At 28.4% G+C, this 18,507-nt stretch overlaps 2 protein-coding genes across 3 annotated transcripts; both read left to right on the top strand.

The window, feature by feature from the left end:
- The first annotated feature begins 340 nt into the window (after positions 1 to 340).
- On the top strand, positions 341 to 1,811 carry LOC114184076 (Ribosomal L38e protein family). The gene is made up of 3 exons (XM_028071316.2): positions 341 to 502; positions 1,114 to 1,297; positions 1,603 to 1,811. Exons 1-3 carry the CDS (start codon positions 500 to 502, stop codon positions 1,623 to 1,625), a joined length of 210 nt encoding a protein of 69 aa, XP_027927117.1. The 5' UTR covers positions 341 to 499; the 3' UTR covers positions 1,626 to 1,811.
- An 11,817-nt stretch (positions 1,812 to 13,628) lies between these two features.
- Positions 13,629 to 17,984, top strand: LOC114185236 (protein CORTICAL MICROTUBULE DISORDERING 2-like). 2 transcript variants are annotated; one of them, XM_028072849.2, is made up of 5 exons: positions 14,480 to 14,618; positions 14,698 to 15,427; positions 15,651 to 15,953; positions 16,350 to 16,441; positions 16,814 to 17,984. In XM_028072849.2, the coding sequence occupies exons 2-5, from the start codon at positions 14,897 to 14,899 to the stop codon at positions 17,688 to 17,690; spliced, it is 1,803 nt and encodes a 600-aa protein (XP_027928650.1). In that variant the 5' UTR covers positions 14,480 to 14,618; positions 14,698 to 14,896; the 3' UTR covers positions 17,691 to 17,984. The 2 variants fall into 2 exon arrangements, with proteins under 2 accessions (XP_027928649.1, XP_027928650.1); XM_028072848.2 differs by having other exon boundaries at positions 13,629 to 15,427.
- The last annotated feature ends 523 nt before the right edge of the window (positions 17,985 to 18,507 follow it).

Genomic DNA, 18,507 nt, shown 5'->3' with positions numbered 1-18,507 from the left:
AATAGTAAAATTATTTATAAACATTTTACGTTTAATTGGTTCTGATATAAAATTATTTATAAACGTTATACGTTTATAAAAAAAAAAAAAAACTTAACACTAAAAGAGTTAGATTAAACTAATAACATATTTTTTTATTGAATAACTACCGATCTACAGGAACAAGAATTAAATAAATACTTAGCATGATTAGTTGTAGGAGAAATTTTATATTTATTTTTATAAATATGTTATAAATAACTATTTGGGTCACAGAATCCATTAACAACAGTTAAACGGGTCACATGTTTTTGGGCTTAATCCATTAAGTGAGGCCATTTTAGTGAAGGATATGAATGTCATTTAATCAACACTTCTGGCGGAAATAGGTAGGGAAATTTCTAACCTAGGGTTTGGTTTATAAACCCTAAAGAGGTGGATTCTGAAACTCTAGTGCTAAAGCAAAGTCGACGGGCCAAGATCGAGGCTTCCCGAGGAGGCAATCGCAGTCAATTTTATTATGGTAATTTTTTCTATTTCGATTAGCTTCGCCTATTCTCGTAGAATTGTGCAGTATCCTCTCCGATTTGCATTTTACAAAGTATTGTGCAATTATCTTGTAGCATTGTGCAGTATTGTGCAGTATACTCTCGATTTGCATATTACGAAGGAAAAAACAAAGGCTTTTACACTTTTACATTTTCGTTTTTCAATTCAGCCAACGCCCAACTTGGATTGGATTTATTATAGTACAATCTCTAATATATTAGTAAAATTATGATTTAGGAAACTGAAACAATTTTTATAGTAAGGTAAAGCCATTTTTCTGGTCTAAGTAGAGATTAGAATAATTAGGGATGCCTTTAATTTATAAAATGTTTGATTCGGATCCCATCTCCATGGGAAATAATACAAATAGCAGAAGCTTGAGTCTTTAACTGAATCAGACTACAATGTGATCCATGTAGATGACTGAAATAGTTGTATAAAGCCTTGTTGTTATTCTTTTGTTTAGTTTTGATGTTTTTTCAAAGTGTTGTGGGTTTTACTATCATGGTTCGGTTATTGTCTCTATGGTTTTCTAGTGTATTTTGGTAGTTGATGCTGACATGTGGTGTTTGGTGTTTTGTGCAGCCGAAACAGATTCATGAGATTAAAGACTTCCTCCTCACTGCGAGGAGGAAGGATGCACGCTCTGTGAAAATCAAGAGGAGCAAAGATGTGGTAAAGTTCAAGGTTCGCTGCTCCAGGTACCTGTACACCCTATGTGTGTTTGACTCTGAGAAGGCTGATAAGTTGAAGCAATCCCTTCCTCCAGGTTTGTTACTCAACTATTTCTGCTGATATTTTTATACTTCTATAGTGCTGTATGTTAGTTGTTAGCATGCGTATATGCAAATTTTTAGGTAGGAGAATTTTGTAAAAGGTATATTTTTGTTTAGGCTTTAATTTGAATGGTTCTTCAAGATGGAAAAAATACAGGATAAATTGTAATAGTATTATGGCCAAGAAAATGAAACAAGTTACATTGCATGTCACACCTGGGTCTTGTTTTTTTCTTAATTTTGGATGAAGTGCTCTGTGTAAGTGGTGATTTTACATGTATATGATTTACCTTTGCAGGTTTAAGTGTGCAAGATGTGTGATTCTGACTGCCGTTGATGAAGATCAGGTTTTGCTTTGGTTTTGGAGATTCATAGTTAGTAAAACGGCTGATTTTGATTTTGTTTTTCTGTTCCTTTTGGGATAATATGTGTAAGACAGATTCAATTATGTGGTTAGTTGATTACACCTTTTCAATTTGACGTCAAAACTTATGGGTCATTTCTGCATACTGGTTTTTGGCTGAACTGTAGTGTAGAGTAGTATCCAACTATCTGACTATCTTTATCTACAGTTCTATGGATAAAAAAAAACATATTTTGGTTATCTAATGCTAAATTCACCTCATTCTGAAACAGTAGTTATCTGCAAGAAAATTAATAATAGAAATAGTAAGGGAATGAAGATAGTTTTTTATCTATTCTTCCAATTGCCATGTCTCAGTTGTAAAAGTTGGTCATGATCACGTTTCAAATAAATGTTTTAAGCAGATATCAATGGAGTCAAATTTTCCTTGACCAAAATTAATGTTAGGAAAATAACAATTTTTAAAAACTGGAGAAACAATTATTTTCTTTTAAACAATTTTAGAAATAAAATTGAAACGTCCTCAAAATGCCTTATACTGAGATACACATGAATGTTGCCCATACTGAAAATTTCTGGAGTACGTTATAGGCTTCTTTGTTTCTGTTCCGTTTAAATTTTGAAGGGATCACTTCATCCCTTGTAAAAGTGATTTCTGAATTGCATGTTTCAGTATTTTCTGGACCAAATTTCTAGAATTCTCAGAATAAGATTTGTGAATCTGTAATGCATAAATACTTTCTGATATAATACTTTCTGGAACATGTTTTTTAGAATGAATTTTTCAGAAATAATTTTCTAAAAAATATGAAATATACTCTGGACAGAGTTTTCCGAAACTTTTTTTCAAAATGGGTGACGTGGTACAGTATTGAAGGATAATTTAATATATTTGCGGAGTGCAATGTAGGTGCAGTTATTAATTATAGGGTGGAGGAAGCAATATGATGCTTTTTCGTTTCATTTAAAAAAATTCACTTTTTTTTTAACTCTATCCAAACACACTATTAATATTTGAACATGTCTTAAATTTCAATCATCAATCGTGTTCCTGAAATAACAAGCCGCTAAAAATAGGATTGGAATATTCATTTCAATAAAAAAAAACAAATTTGATATATTTAGTAAATTCTACAGTGATATTTACAAATAAGTTTGTATAAATACATACATCTAAATCGAATTCCATTCTTGAAATTTCAAAATCCAGTGGGTCAGAAAATAAATGCCTAGGATGTTAACTTTAAAAATTGTGATTGCAACTAGTTATCCTTGGTTCTCTCATTTTCGGGATCTATAGTATGTGGTTTGTGATTCTTTGTATAGCAAAACATTATCCAGACAGAACACATGGTCGATTAGCACCGTTTAACGTAAGGAAGGTTTTCAAGTTATGTCAACAACTTAATCATTCTTCAAATGACATTATATGTTGGAATTTTTCTATCTATTTCTTCAGTTTTTGTATACCAGACACAAAATACTTGGTCAATGGTACTTTTTATCCCGACAACAATGTACATCAATGTATTCGTATGTGTCAAACAATTTCACATCACTTAAAAAGTTAAACTTTAAGGTAGTTTAAATATCTATTCTTCCATTTATCCTTTAAAATGTTTTTTAAAAACAAAATCATAACGGAATATATATTTCAAAACAAAATTTCAGATGCACCATATGCGTAACTCAATCTTTTGTTTAGGATTTACTATTTCAATTAAATTTTTCCCTACCAATCACTGTTTTGATACTCTAATGTTTTTGTGTGGTATTTATGATCACCGTTTGACCATACTCATCACCGTTTGACCATACTCGTGTATGTTTTGTTAGTTGGGTTTGAAGCATTAACAGTATTTGACCATTCAACTTCCCACCTTTGTGTGAGTAATCAGAGAAAAGATTTTCCACCCCATGTGCTATAGTACAGTATACTATTCAAATAAATTATGAGTTCATGTATGCTATTTTGGATAATAATCAATAAAAACAAAGATCTACCGAAATAAAAAATAATTGATATAACTATTTACTACGGTAATGTTGTCCAAAAATTTATGTAACGTTTAATTAGTTGGATAGTAACCACTCTTGTTTACAAGTATTAGTTTAATATCTATTTTTAGAAAGATGTCAATCGAGTTTTAGCTTTTGAAAAAGTGTTTTAATTAAGTTTCTTTGAGAAAAAAATCATTAACACCGTTAACTTTATTCGTGACTTTTTATCACTAAATTTTAATATAAATATCAATATTATAAATCATTTTAAATATTAATACTGTAAGTACTAAACTGACACATAAAAAAAATAAGTATTATTCGACTAATTAAACATTTGTATAATTTAAGACTAGATAACTGATTTTGTATTTTTTTTTTTAACATTGGGTTTTAAGAAACTAAATGAATATAATTGAGATGATTATTTATTGTCACATTATTATTATTCATTCCAAATTTTCAAACTCACAATAAACAAATGTTAACTACTCTTCAAACACACCTTTAATAGAATTTAGTGAACAAGGTTTGAATGTGAACTACAATTTTATTACCAGTGAGACTTTCATGCAAAGGGTAAATGCACCGTTTTTATGGATCAGAACTACACTACAATAGGACCATACTATTGAAAGTGATCACACTTTACTCATCCATCAATAAATATTTAATTCCGTGACATTTCACTAGGCTTTTAAATGATTTTTTTTTCTTATTATATACGATAAATCATTTATCATATATAAATCAGTAAATAATTACTTAAATTAACATTTTATCATCTTGTATTATATTTTTAATAAAATATGAAGTTAAAATAATATTATAAAATCAATATAACCGTATCATTAATGTAAGAGATAAAATATCAAAACTTATATAACAACATATCTATTACGAAAAACTCATTTCACTTTACCCTTTTAATATTATATTTGTAAAAACCCAAGCCATTAAATGTATGTGCGCATAGTAATAATAATTATAAAATAAAAAAATTGGTTATAAGATATATATAAAAAATATTTTAAAAAATACTTATTGATAATTGTTATGTATCTTTTTAACAAATAATAAAATTACTTAAGATATAAAACAAAGTGGGTAACATTATGCGGTTACAAACATAATCATTTTTAATTAATAGTTATAAATAATTATATCTACTGCTTGAGGATCACAGCCTCATTTATTGATATTATCCACAACTCAATAAATTGAAATTGAAAATTTCACCTCATTAATTACTAGAAAAAAAACATTATCTTTTTGTTAAAAAAATGTGTTTGGATATATATTAATCACAAACTAACTTAAATGCATCTGATGTTGAATTAATAATTATTTCTTGGTACAAATAAGTTGATTATTTTTTAAGAGAAAAAATTGTTTGAACAGTTTAGACAAATATAAATTCATTTAATAGTACAACATACCTTGACTCTGTTTTGGTTTGTGACACATAGTTGATGTCTTTTTATTGAAATACTATTGTTTATTTTTTTCATTAATTAGGTACCGTAACTCTTGTTTTGGTATCTTGCATATTTTCTTCGGCTATTAAAAAAATATGAAATTTTATGATTATATACATAATTAAATTGTAATTAATTAAAAACAAATAATAAAAAAATTACATTTATCGTAATATCATTTATATTATTCATATAATCTCTTATTTCATAATAAAGATAAGTAAGCAAAACAACGTAGCCAAACAATATCTATACAACTTATTTAACACAAAAATTAAATATTATAACCATTTAATTTAAGTTGTTAATGTAAAGTTACAGAAGTGACTAGAAATTTAAAAGAAATATTTACATAGTTTAGGATTTGTTGACTAAAGAGGTAGGATTTGGTTCCCACACATAAATCAAGAGAGAATAAAACACGGAAAGGGCTAAAAAGTCATTACATAATCAATGATAATGAAAAAGAGTCCGCATTCTTTACATTGTTGTAATTTTTTATGCTGAGTATTAAAAATATTCTGTATTATTAATTTTAAAATATTATAAAATTTTAAAACCAGTAATTATTAATGTATTTTGAAAATACAAAAAATTTAATAAGTAATTCAAATTCGAAAAGATATGTGCGCATGTGTATTATTTATTTATTTTAAAAATAAATATAAATAACTTTTTAAATTTTATTACAAATAGTTTTATTTATTTTGTTTCATAATATTTTTTGTTAAAATATCTATTTTAGTTTAAAAATAATTAATTTAAAAAAATTAAATAAATGAAATAAATAAATCTAATAAAACCATTACTTAGAAAGTAAAAATAGTAAAATAATTGTTTTAATTTGAAATAAAGACCATTTATTAAAGAATAAATTTAGGAATAAAAATATAGACATCAAAATAGAATAATATTATATATATATATATATATATATATGATAATATTACAAAAAATAAAATAAATTTTTAATTTGAAATTATCGGTGAGAAACAAAGTTATTCTATTTTCATTTATCTCCATTCTCTATCATCAAATTTAAATAATTCCATTTTTCATTTTAATTTTTTTTCTCATTTCCACACTCTCCGTCCAAAAACAAAACATTAGTTCTTCTGATTTATTCTCATTTTAACAGTCCAAATCAGTCATCAAGTCAACGTAACAACTATAGTCTTAGTCATTAGGAATTTGATGGTAAAAGAAGTACTCATAAATATTCTCATTCAAAAAGACTAGCGTAACACAGGCGCTATCGCGCCTGTGTGCATGCATTTTTTAAATATGCGTGATATTATATTAGTAGGTGATAATATTATAATGTTATTAAGTTAATATATATATTAAAATTATATTTATTAAAAATAAAGTGAAATATATCAGAACAGATAAAGGAATAACCATTGATAAATAAATAAGAAGACAAGAAGCAGAGACATCAGGTTTTATAAAAAGTTTGTAAAAATAACGGTCAATTTTTAAAAATTTAATAAATTTATATTTGAAGGGTAAAATCGGTATTTTGAAAAGTGGACACAAAAAGAGGAATCCTCTTTATATATTGTTATAGATAATACATAGAACACGGAAGTTACATGACACCAAACCAGGAAAAGGAATACCGATCAACTTTTTTTTTTTTGGCATAAATGAATTAAAAAAAATTAGATAAATAACATGTTGTACTAAATATTTATATATACGATATTTTTGGGTTAGAATTCAGTTTTCAAATAATCAAATTTTAAACTTCGATCATTAAAAAAAAAAAAAAACTGATTGAAAAATAAGTTTTATATATATTTTTTGGCATTAATGTTGTGTTGGATAAGGAGTTATCCTGTTTGGGAGTTTGGTAGAGAAGTTTCATATATTAAAATAACTTCCTTCCTTCATCTACTCTTCATGCCTTCCAACTTAAAACTTCTTACTTACTTTACCTTTAATTAACTTTCACACCAACTAATTATGTCAACTACTTCCATATCATTCCTTATTTTACAAAATTTGGTTGCCACACAATAACTATTTCATCACCAAATCAATCATGCTAAAACAAAACATAGCTCAATCTTTCCAACTCTAATCATATTATGTGTTCTGGAGGATGGTAATATCTTGAGTTTCATTACATTCATCATTGTTTTCAAATTTAAAATTTATATACATTTTAATTTTATTATATGTTTGGTGTGATGTTTGTGTATCATCCTAATTATCGTCATATGAGTGTATTTGTAGCATATATATATATATATATATATATATATATATATATATATATATATATATATATATATATATATATATATAATTTAAAATATTAACTAAATATTCTTTTCATAAAAAAATTGTATTATTGATATTTAATATTAAAAAAATACATATTTTTAACGACACACTTAAATACATGAAGTTGATTTAAAAGTATGAAAGTGAGTCAATCTAATTTACACAAGTTGACTCACCATAAGTTGAGCTACAAATGAGTCGGCTCAACCCGACTCATTTTTTTATGATTCAAAAAATTTGTAACCTAGTTTAACTCATCACGAATTTGTAGGTCAGTGAGTTGACTCACTTTATATATTCTATTCTGTCAATTTATTTTATACCTTTATCATAGTACAATCAAGATCGATTGACCTCACATAATATTTTATAGTAATGCAATCAATGTCTTAACTTATTTTATCAAGTATTATTGTAAGGATAATAGTTGAAAATTAATTAATTAACCTATATACAACTTCAAAAACAAATAAATTAAGCTATCAAATTATTAAAATATTATTAACAACATCTTATTGTTTAAAAAATCAAATTATCAACTGATATAATTAAAAATAAATAATAATAATAATAATAATAAAAAGTTTGTAAAAAATAATTTAAAAATTAATAAAAATTATTGTTGATGAATTATGACTCAAGTGCTCAAATCCATTAATTCAAAAATTAAAACTCATTTTGATATCTTTAAAATTATCTCATTTAAATGAAATTGTAAAAAATTAAAGTTGTAATGAAAAAATAAAAAACTTTAAAGATTGAAGTGTATAATATGCAATGAGTCAAATAGTTAAGATAAATGAAATGAAAACTTTTATTGTAAAAGAAAAATTATGAAATGTAACAGAAAAAAGTAAAAAAAATAATGAAAAAATATAAGTTTTTTTTAAGATTACCTAATAAAAACAACTTAAAACAGAAACAAAATCAAATACGAAAATAATGGAATACTATCGTATCTCATTTAAAAGAATCACAAATTATTTATACATGTGAAATTAATATAAAAAATTCTTATTGAAACCATCACTCTTAAAAACGAAAAAGAAACTCAGCTATACTAATCTATTTTTCATTTATCTTTGCTAAGATCAAATTAAACATAACTCGTGCTTCTAAATTATTCGTAGTGATTTTTCTCTCCGCAATTAATTGTTGAAAGACTTTACCCGAGCCACCTCAATGGTTGGACTTATAGTTATTCTATTAACTCTATTAGGAAACTATAATATCTTACCAGATATTCCTTTTCTCATAAACTGAAAAATAAATAGTTGAAGAATAAATATATATATATATATATATATATATATATATATATATATATATATATATATACTTTTTTATTTTAAACGAAAGATATCAACATTAAATATAAATATTATTTTTGTAGAACATAAAATTATAATTAGAATCGATATCGCATGCTACTTTTAAAAATGAAAGTATGTAATTGTACATAAAACACAAGATAAAAGATAAAGTGAGAAGACACTTTATATTACTTCATAAACAGACAATGGATGCTGCCATAAAGAACTTTTACAACTTAATGTCATTATTCATTCTATGTATGATAATACCAACAAGAACACCAAGTTGCAATCTTCACTTTATATATTTGTTGATTTTAATATATCATCTGGAAAAATAATATATATATATATATGATTATATATTGTTAAATTTATATTTTATCATATGGTTTAATTATAGTCATAGAGATATTATAATTCTATATATTTGACATTGATTTTACATATATAAGTTATTTTATTTGACATATTTTGATCTCTAAAATCTTAAAAATATGGTTATGAGTTTTTAATCTTATATAGTGCTTAACTTTGTTATTTCTATCAGATACGAGACTTTGACTTTGACTTTAATTATTTCCGATATGAATATTATTTATGTAAAAATTATGATGTTATTTAATGATAAATTGCTACGTTGTTTAATAAATTATGTATTAAAGTAAAGTAGAATATTTGAAGATGTTACATCGCAGAGTTTGACTCGTTCACGTCATGAATATTTTGCGTAATAATGAACGGTTAAGTGCACTTTTCATGCTTGGTAATCTGGTTCTCCTTCACCCATTTTTTTTTTTCTTGGTGTTAACTTGATCAATGAAATATAGGTTATTCTCTCCCAATCTTAACTTATATAAGAAAGAATCAGTAGTTAAAAATGTATATGTTAAGTTAAGTGTTTACCTACACGTATATAATTGATAGAAATAAAAAGTAAATTTATAATAGAGATGTTACGAGTTTATCTTAATTAACAATATGACATAAATATGCTAAATACACTTAAGGTGGAGGGAAGTGATTTGTTAATGGTCTCAGATTTGATATCTTGTTTTAAAGTTTTAATTTAATTAATATAAAATTATAGTATATAAAAAAATATAAGATTCAAACTAAAAGCAGGGAAATAAAAACAATATTTGTTGCTTTTCTAGTAGATTCACCTGATAGATTTCATGTTGTAAGTAAATTTACATAAAAAGCTTTGACAACATTTCTAACTTAAAACTTAAAGTAATAAATTTGTATGTCTCTTTTTTTATATGTCCTTAAATATAAAATTTAAATTTACACTAAAATTCTTAGCAATCTTCTATCAAATATTTAACCATTACAGTAATTTAATTGTGACTTTTGTGTTATTATTTATTATATAACCTATATGTCAAAAGAACTTTCAATAAAAAAAAAAAACTTAAATATATAATTATTTACTTATTCTTTATGTTGATCAACAAGTACCCTAAGAAAATGCTTAAGAAAGATTTGACAAAATATTAATAGAATTATTTTTACAAAATTAATATATATAATATATTGAAATTAATTTTTTTTTTACAATAAAATATGTTAAATTTGTCTGTTTAATCAATGTATCATAAAAAACTCCCTCCTCTGTGAAAATATTTGAATTTTATTAACCTTCCAATATTATTATATGATTTATAATTAAAGTTGAGGTTTCCTTTACTGTCAATGTTTTCATGACTCAAAATTTAGATCTCTATATACAGATTTGATTACGTATACACTTAATTATTGTTTATATTACCATTAATGTTACGATTTTGATCCTCTTAAATAGCTATAAATCACTCAAAACAATATTTTTGAAGTAATTTCTCTCGCAAAAAAAAAAATCCAAATACATAATTTATAGTTTAATGTATATATGAAATTCATAATGACAAAATTGCCTAACCAACTTATATACCTTTTTATATACCATGTTACATTGAAATGAAATTCTCTTACTCTACCAAGAAAAATAAAAATAGGAACTTTATTGAGCTGAATATTGAATGAGACAAAAATTCTCTTAATTGAGACGTTGTTGATATATGATGACAAATTATTGTCCACGATAATGGTGTTGTGGGACTCCATCAAAGCTAATTAATAATGTTTTCTCGTTCTGTCCTACCATAAAGTAAAGAGAAAATACAAGAAAAAAAAGGTATAAATACGTATATATTTATCACAAATTGTTTTTATGACATTTTAATTCTTTTTTAAATTAATTTTCATTTATATTGTGATTTTTTTTTTTCATTTTCAAGTCCATTTTTTTTAGCTTTTATATTATCTTTTGGGTATAAGAAAAAAGTATGCAATATGATTTGAATACATGTGGATTTTACTGTATTGAGTTTATGAAAAAAAAAGTGTTTTTTTTCTACATTTTGTTTTCTAAAAGTATCATGTATTTTAATAAAATATGACATTTCTTAAATTTATTGCAAAAAAAATCATATATTTGAGTACATACTTTCAAAATATATTTTTTTTATATTAAAAATTTAATTATAACTTTCTAAATATTGTAAATGATTCTTTTACTTCTACTCACGAACATGAGAGAAAATAAAAATTGTAACTAAAATTGAAGTGAAAATTACTATTACTAAACTAAACAAGATTAATAATATTATTGAATGTGTAAAATTATATTATCAAAATTATTGTATTTAATTTCCAAATAAACTCGTGTTAAATATTACTTTCTCTCTCATTGCATGAATATTTATTTGAAAAAACAAAAAGAGGACTGAAAAATATAGAGATCACATCAATCTCATGATAAAATTACACCACACAGCACTTATTTTGAAAAAAATTCATAATTTCTTTTTCGAAAATCATTTTATACATTAAACTCCATATAAACAAATTCTTCATCATATTAGAAAAGCCATCATTAATCAATATTTTCATATTCTAAGTTGAGTCTCTTTATATGTCAAATGATTAGGAACTGTTGTTAAACTACTATTAATTGAATCTAATTGTTGTAAATCTTGCAAACTATACACAATGAGAGTGACATCTTTCAACTAATGCATATAAGCCAATGAATCATATTTCATTTACAGCACCATCTAAATTTTTAATAAGAGAAGATTCATCCACAACATAATATTATCAAGATTATCTATCATTGGCTCAAACTGTAACTGAGCAACATGTTGTCCCATAAGAAACTGGATTACAGGTTTCACTTAAATCATTGTATTTAATTATACATCATTTTTAAGTTTTTTGTTGACACATTTATCAATTTAGAGTATAAGGTGTGTTTTGAGCTAAATAATTTTAAATGTCATTTTACAATATCAATAAAATAATTAAATATTTATTATATTTATTTAGAGCCCATTGCACATTTAGAACTACAGAAAACAAGGGAAAATCTAATTAGAATGGAAAAAATATATAAAAAGTCGCATCAAAATTTTATAAAATAATTCTTTTTATGGCATTTCTGAATTCCTGAACCGTGTGGATGAATGTTTTTTCTCTAATAAAAAATTTGCCAACATGCTATATTCAACTCCAATAGTAATTCTCAAATATTAGACTAATATAATATAATGTAAAAAATAGACGTCATATGCTCAAATAAATAAAAAATTGTATGCATTCATATATGTTATAATAATATCAACTATACATTCATAAGTATAACAATCAGAATATGCTCTTTTGACTTTAACAAAGAAATGACTCCTCTTTCTAAATATTCTTCTGTCAAATGTATTATAGTTATTTTTAGGTTTGCAATGAAAAATTTATATCCTTAATATTCTTGGTCAACGGTTGGATATAATGTCATTCACGTGTTAGGTATTAGTGTACAGGAATGTACATAACAAACGACAGTGTTTGATTTCTAAAAATTCATAAACTCTAAAAACAAAATTATGAATCTGCAAAGATCTACTTAAGATATGTAGTTATTGAATAAGATGCTATTTATAGATACAGTACAATAATACGAAAAAGGTATAAAATATATTTGCATTTAATAATTATAGAGCCAAAAAATAATAGTATGAAAAAGGTAAAAGTTTTTCGTATTAAATTATAAATAAACAATTTCTTCTTACTATTTACCCAATTTAGTTATTTATTCGAAAATGTTTTGTTTCAATTTAGGTAAAGTATTAATTAATCTATTCTAAATACATAATGTTAGAAAATTGTTATTAAAATTTATATTAAAAATTTTGAAATATCTACAAATTCAAGATTATCATATAATTTATTTTTCCAAATTTGCAGATAGAAAGTTCACCCTTGTCAACTCACTAATTAATTATACAAATAAAGTGTAATCAAATTCATGCTAGAGCAGTTTATTCCATCCAAATTTTAAAAATTCTCAACAATTATTAACCTACCTAAAATTCCAATTTGCAAATCTGCATTATTAAAAGAAAATTGTAGAAACAAATCAATATTTAAGAAAAAAATTAAATTTATTTTACTTGTTATTATTATTTCCTAAGGAAAGTAATTATTAACCATAAAAAAAGCCCAATTGAAATTGTTTTATGTACAAGGAAGGTTGAAAAAAGATGACATGTTTTAATATTTGAGTCACACAAATAAAGATAATGCATGCAAGGTTATCATTAATCATTAATAATAATAAAAACATTATAAAAAAAAATAAGAATGCGTGTTAGCTTTAATAGTGTTGTAATGCCTATTATGTTGGTAGCCGACAACCCATTTACCTTGGTCCTAAGACTAACGCTGCCTCCCACATGCATCCATTTCCTCTGCAAAACTAAACCTTAATCATTCCACAATTAAAAAAAAAAAAAAAACATTTCTTCCTTATTTTTTCAGATAACCAGACAGAAACCAAAGGATGGTAAAAGAAAAGAGTATCACGAATTTAGACCCTAGCTAGTAAGCAAGAACAGTGTACCCTTTTGTCTCTGATAGAACATTTGGATTGAGTGGGTTGGGTTGGGCACAACACATAAACTACCACAATGGTGCCTCTGCAATAGAATCTCTTGAATTGGATCCAACCAAAAACAAAGCAAAAGAGTGGGTCAGTGTGTGAGTTGAAGAGCATGTGTGTGGAGATGTGTTTGTCAGACGCTGACACCTCTTTGCGTATCAATCATGCAATGCAATAACCCTGCCGCCAATTATACCTCTTCTCTTCTCATTTCTCACAACTTTTCGCACCCTTTTTCTCCCATTCGAAAAAACATTCATTTCACTCCATCTTTAATTTTATTTTCCTCATCCGAACACAACCGTACCAAACCCCAAATAATTTCTGGTATTTCCACCAAATATTTGGCGCAGGTTGTTTGTAACGTTATGTTCTGTACACCTACCTGTAGCGGAATAGTACAACGAACAAATTCCTCTCCTTTATTTTGTATTTTTTTATCCTATTGGTTATTCGATATTAATTATGTTCCTGTTTAGTGGATATTGTCCTATTCCTTGTTTTTTGTTCTGAAATTTGCTGTCTAAACTGGCCTATCAGAAATCTGATTTTTTTCTTAGTCTGAAAGCTCTCTGTCCTTTTTGATTAACCTGTGAATTAGGCTATCTTTGTTAAAAAAGAAAAAATCAATTCCCCGGGTTATAGTTTGTAGCTTTGTGCCTGAGTTTGTTTGAATCGAGAGAAAAAGAAGAGGGGTTTATTCTTGTTGGGGATGCATATTGAGGGTGGTGGAGGAAACAATGGCGAATCTGGTACCGGGGGTGCTTCTGAAGCTTCTGCAGCACATGAACACCGATGTGAAGGTCGGTGGTGAGCACAGGTCTTCGCTGTTGCAGGTTGTGAGCATTGTTCCGGCGCTTGCAGGGGGCGAACTTTTCCCAAATCAAGGTTTTTACCTCAAAGTCTCTGATTCCTCTCACGCTACTTATGTTTCTCTCCCTGATGAACATGATGATCTCATTCTCAGTGATAAGATTCAGTTGGGTCAGTTTGTGTTTGTTGATCGTGTGGAGGGTGCTTCTCCCGTCCCCATTCTGAGAGGGGTTAGGCCTGTTCCTGGGAGACACCCTTGTGTCGGAACCCCTGAGGATATTGTTGCGACTCATTCCCTTGCGTTCCTCGACAATAATAAGGACAAGAATGGGGTTTCTTCTGGTGTTTCTGACATGGATAGATCGAAGTCTCCGAGGAAAGGTTATAGTGGTGGGGTTGGAGAGAAGGAGAAGAAAGAGAGAGTGAGATCAAATGGTGGTGGTTTGAGTGGTAAAGAGGAAGTACAATCCAGCAAGACTAGGGGCAAATCTCAGCCTCAGCCAGTGAAACCTCCACTCAGGATTGAGGTGAAGAAAGAGTCTTTGACTAGATTGAGGTCTACCAATTCGCGGTCCATTCCTTCGTCACCAAGTAGTTGCTACTCGTTACCAACCTCATTTGAGAAATTTGCCAATGGGGTGAGGCAACACCAGACTAAGGTTGGGGCTAGGGTGGGAGTGGTGGAGACGGGAAAGATGGTTCGTGGGGCTAGTATTTCTGCTGCTGGAAAGAAAATTGCGAATCCGGTTAGAAATTTGGTGCAGGGAATTGAGCTGGGGACTAAGGCTCTGCGGAAGAGCTGGGAAGGGAGTATTGAGGTCAAGACTAGAGAGTCCTCAAAAACCAAGGTTGCAACCAAATTTGATCCTAAGCCTGAACTAAGTGTGAGTTGACATTTCTTCTTTTCAGAAGCTCTTAATGTCAAATGCATAGGCTTGTTGGAGTAATTGTTCCTTTTCATTGTTTTTCTTTTGAAATTTTATGCGGAATAATCTACTATCAAGTTTAGTCAGTGTTAGTATGAGAGACTTGAATTTCATTACTTTCATGGATTGAGTTAATTAAACAACTACATATATCTTTTCCCTTAATTTTTTGTTCTACCAGACTCCTAGGAGAAGAAGCGTTTCAATCGAAAAAGGACCATCTAAAGAGGAGGAGAGGATCCAAGCATCAACAAAATCAACTAAGGAACAACTTAAGACTCAAACGTCTGCAAAGAAGGCCAGTGGTAATGGAACTACAGCAGAACCAGATAAGTCGAGCAAGTCAAGAACTTCCATTGGAAAGAAAGCAGAAGTTTCTAGCCTCCCTGGAAATTTGGTCAAAGTTTCTCTGAATAATAGAAAAGTGACAGATGCCAATGTTCAATGGGCTTCACTCCCATCATCTATTTCAAAGCTTGGAAGGGTATATCTATTAAGAACTCATTTACTTTGCATTGTACTTCCCTGGTTCTTGGCTGTCAATATGCATTTATCGCCCACTGAAAACTGCATTAGAGACGAGAAAGGAAGGCAAAAGTGTTTTGAAAATGTTTTCTGTCGTTATATATATGAAAACAACTAAAATAAGTATAATGTATACCATTTTATAAGTATACTGCAGGTATAAAGTTGGATAATGTGATTGTTCCAAATATATATCCTTACTACTGATACATTATTTAGAATATTATATGACCTTACTTTAACTTCTGCTCAGATTATAAATTCTTAACCATATTGTTTCTTTTTATAAACTGGTGTGCCAAAGTAAAACTAACTATATGGTTTCATTCTTATTCTATGTTCACATTTGTTACAGGAAGTAATGATGCAGAGAGATGCAGCACAGATAGCAGCAACTGAGGCTATGCAAGAGGCTGCTGCTGCAGAGAGTTTACTGCAATGTCTAAGGTGCAAATATGTTCATACCTGAACTTTATCCATTACACATTTACATTTAATAGTAAAGTTTAAGACGTGGGTAAGTGAAGTGTATTTGAACTGACTTGGAGAGAGGAGAAACAACATGTGGAGAATGTGACATTTTTAAAATCAAAATTAGCCAGAACTAACAAACTCCAAATCACATTCAGAATACCTGTAATTTACTCTAACTATTATGTGTAATCAGGCAGAGATTTCTTGGACACTTTTGAAAATATATAGACTTCAGGTTTATCCATAAATATATTTAATCCATATGAGGGCTATTATGTCAAAATGTTCTAATACCGTGCTACATACCAAGTTGTTGCTGACATTTGTTTGTGATGTTTCTGGCAGAACATATTCAGAGGTAACTAATTCTGCTAAGGAACATAACCCACAGCCAGCAGTAGAGCAGTTTTTAACCCTTCATGCTAGCTTGAATAGTACCAGGACAATAGCTGAATCCTTAACAAAACACATTCCAGATTGTTCATCTCCAGATTATGACAAGGGTACAGCGGAAGACATACTGAAAGTAAAATCAGACAGACAAAAACAAGCGGCTTCCTGGGTTCAGGCAGCCTTGACCACCAATCTGTCATCCTTTGCTGTTTTTACAAGAGAATCACAAACATCCAAGCCTCCAGCTTCAAGCAGCTCTCAAAACAAAAAGACTGTGGTGGGAAATCAACCCATGTTAGTTCTACACAATTCAAGTGAAGATACTTCGTCAAAAGTTCATGCAAAGACCCGTTTGACAGCAAATTCTAAGCATGCATCACAAGGAACTCCTCGCAAACCAGGTGATGGGTTATTAAATGGGCAGAAGCATCTAGTCCAACCACAACCACTCCCTGAATGGGTTAGAGGGAACGGCCTCAATGAGGTGGTTAATTTGGTGGAAATGTTGCAGTTACAATCCCGGGACTGGTTTTTGAGTTTTGTTGAGAGGTTCTTAGACAGTGATGGGGACACAACCTTGTCAGGTAATGACCAAATAGCAGGTATGCTCACCCAACTAAAAAGTGTTAATGACTGGTTAGATGAAATTGTTTCAAGCAAGGATGAGGGAGAATCATGGCAGATATCAGCAGAGACGATTGACCGGTTGAGGAAGAAAATATATGAATATCTTCTTACTCATGTTGAGTCTGCTGCTGCTGCACTCAGTGGTGGATCACAATCGTCACCTCAGATCCAAACAACAACACAGATTAAAGCCAAAAGGTGAATGAGTACATAGCTTAGCTTAACTATGCATGATTAGTAGGGATCAGTGGGTCTAAACTTGGTCACTAAAAGCTGTCCAAGGTCCCCTTTCTATATCACTTATTTTTTCCTCTCTCTTCTGTTTGTACATAAATCCTACATGGGGTTTGAGGTATAGATGGAATCTAATTTTTACTAGGGGAGATAGCAAACATGATTTGTGAGGATATTTTTCTTTCATTTTTCTGAATATTGTTCAGGTGAAATTATACAAATTGAAACAGTGGAAGATATAAGCTGACATGATCTTTTCTAATGCCTTTCCTTGAGTTCTTGCATAGTTTCCAAATCATGTAGGTGTTAAATCACAGTTTCCCAAACCATGGATAATATTTTAATGAAGGGAATTAAGTACCAGTCTTCTGGTTAAATATCACAATAGCAGCAATGAGGCATAAAACTGTGATCTACTTAAGGAATAAACAGACGAATGAATTGCATGTAGTTAAGCTATTAACAATTTTATGAATGTAGAATAGTTATGCAAGCATGGAACTTGAAAAAGGTACCAATTATGCAGATTTGTTTTGTGAATGTACTTATATTAGTGTGCCATCATCATTCTCCCTGATACTTAGCATTTAATCTCTTGAAAAATATCAGTCAAGTTACACCAATAATGCTTTATCATCAAACGAATAAATCTATATTAAGAGATTTATAAGCAAAGTACGCTCTGATAGAAGGTTACAAAGCTACAAGTTACAAGAAAGCATGTCACTTATACTCTTATTTAGTACCAATCACATGAGAAATGAAAATCTCCCTTCAAGTTCTTT

The sequence above is a fragment of the Vigna unguiculata genome, chromosome 5 (genome assembly GCF_037176805.1).
Source record: "Vigna unguiculata cultivar grain cowpea cultivar isolate G323 ecotype 2 chromosome 5, ASM3717680v1, whole genome shotgun sequence".
Classification (NCBI taxonomy): Eukaryota; Viridiplantae; Streptophyta; class Magnoliopsida; order Fabales; family Fabaceae; genus Vigna; species Vigna unguiculata.
Note: the sequence above shows the minus strand (reverse complement) of the source record. Positions and strands in the feature narration are given on the sequence as shown.

Bases quoted from the DNA above. Each gene is read 5' to 3' on its own strand.
- LOC114184076 (XM_028071316.2), top strand. The intron at 1,298-1,602 runs GTTTGTTACTCA...TTACCTTTGCAG, and splicing joins GAAGCAATCCCTTCCTCCAG to GTTTAAGTGTGCAAGATGTG.
- LOC114185236 (XM_028072848.2), top strand. From the start codon at position 14,471: ATGGCGAATCTGGTACCGGGGGTGCTTCTGAAGCTTCTGCAGCACATG. The intron at 15,428-15,650 runs GTGAGTTGACAT...TTGTTCTACCAG, and splicing joins ATCCTAAGCCTGAACTAAGT to ACTCCTAGGAGAAGAAGCGT. The intron at 16,442-16,813 runs GTGCAAATATGT...TGTTTCTGGCAG, and splicing joins AGTTTACTGCAATGTCTAAG to AACATATTCAGAGGTAACTA.